Genomic DNA, 1,588 nt, shown 5'->3' on the forward strand with positions numbered 1-1,588 from the left:
GGGGGGGGGGGGGAGAGACAAACCTGTCGGAAAGACTGCAGGGTAGTTTCAGCTTCTTCTCGCTGCTCCATCTCATCTTGCAACCTGAAAGCAGGAGCATAAACAAGAAGTAAAGCCATGCACAGAAGAAGCCACCAGCAGCTAGTGTAAAACCTGAGTGAAGCCACACCCATTCAGAGGGAAAGATGGCTCATTTGCCAAGAAGCATCCCATGCCTACACTTCCCTGGGGGGCAGAGCCTTTCCAAGTCAGCCTGACCAGGCTTTTCATGCTTCCAGTTCATACAACTGTTCCAGAGCCAGACACGAGCATCACAACTCATTCAAGGGATGCAGCGAGGGGCTGACTCCAATTTGCACTGCTTGACAGCTGCGTTCTGGGCAAACTCAAGCTGTGGAGGAGCAACTTTCCTTTAGCAAAGGAAGGAAACAGACTAGCGTGCCCACCAGCCCATGCCTCCCCCTTCAGGGTGGGGCTGGAGACCCAAGATCCCATGTCCCAGGTCTCACCCCACAGCCCCAGGGAAACCTCTCTGGAGGCAGGGCTACAGTCACAGAATATTAGAGTTGAAAGGGACCTCAGGAGGTCTAGTCCGGCGTTTCTTAACCCATGGGTTGCAACCCAGCAAGAATATATGAAAGGGTCAGGCGCAAACTTTAAAAATGGATTCTCTTTTAAAGGAGAAGCCGCAGGAAACCACGACTTCACCCTCCAAGCTGGCAGAGCTCCCCGCCCCATCCACCCCACACACTGCGGGGTGAGGGGCACTGGGTCGGGACTGGGCACCCGCGCCCTTGTACAAGAGAGGTTGAGAAGCGCTGATCTAGTGCAGCCCCTTGCTGTGTAGCCGGGGCCGAGGACGGAGACCTCAGAACCGCTCCAGTGCTTCCCCCACCCTCCAGGGGAGAAAGTTTTCCTGATGTCCGAGCTCATCTCCCCGCCGCCCTGCCCCGGCCCGCCGCCAGGGGGGTCCAGGCTGCGCCGCCCCCCGGGCACTTACTTCTCGCGGAGCTTCATGATGTCGTCGGCCAGGTTGTCGCGCTCCACCTCGACGCGGGCCTTGTCGTTGGTGAGCTCGTCCACCTGGCGGCGCAGCTCGCGCATCTCCTCCTCGTAGAGGTCGCCCAGGCGGGACGTGCCCTTGCCCTTGAGCTGCTCGAGCTCGGCCACCAGGATCTTGTTCTGCTGCTCCAGGAAGCGCACCTTGTCGATGTAGTTGGCGAAGCGGTCGTTGAGCTCCTGCAGCTCCACCTTCTCGTTGGTGCGGTTCGCCTTGAACTCCGTGTTGATGGCGTCGGCCAGCGAGAAGTCCACGGTGTCGTGCAGCAGGCGGGCGGGCGGCAGGCTGCTCCGCAGCCGCACCGACGTGCTCCTGGTGGCGTAGCCGCCGGGCGTGGACGAGAGGCGCACGCTGCCGCTGGGCCGGGCGCTGCCCAGCGAGTAGCGGCTGGACGACGTGACATAGCGGGTGCTGCCGCTGGACCGGGCGGTGCCGCCGCCGCCGCTGCCGCTGCCGCTGCCGAACATCCTGCGGTACGAGGAGCTCTTGGACGTGGCGAAGCTCATGGCTGCGGCGTCGAGGGAGCCT

At 61.6% G+C, this 1,588-nt stretch overlaps 1 protein-coding gene across 1 annotated transcript in view; it reads right to left on the reverse strand.

Annotated features, from left to right (window-relative positions):
* VIM (vimentin) overlaps positions 1–1,582 on the reverse strand; it is a 14,146-nt gene extending 12,564 nt beyond the window's left edge. The window contains exons 1-2 of the mRNA XM_019508342.1: positions 1,001–1,582; positions 24–84 (exon numbers count right to left, since the gene is read on the reverse strand). Of these exons, the coding sequence (XP_019363887.1) occupies positions 24–84; positions 1,001–1,566 (627 nt within the window). The 5' untranslated portion in view covers positions 1,567–1,582. The remainder of the gene's footprint in view (positions 1–23; positions 85–1,000) is intronic.
* Between the last annotated feature and the right edge of the window lie 6 nt (positions 1,583–1,588).

The sequence above is a fragment of the Gavialis gangeticus genome, unplaced genomic scaffold (genome assembly GCF_001723915.1).
Source record: "Gavialis gangeticus isolate Ggan-Ray unplaced genomic scaffold, GavGan_comp1, whole genome shotgun sequence".
Classification (NCBI taxonomy): Eukaryota; Metazoa; Chordata; order Crocodylia; family Gavialidae; genus Gavialis; species Gavialis gangeticus.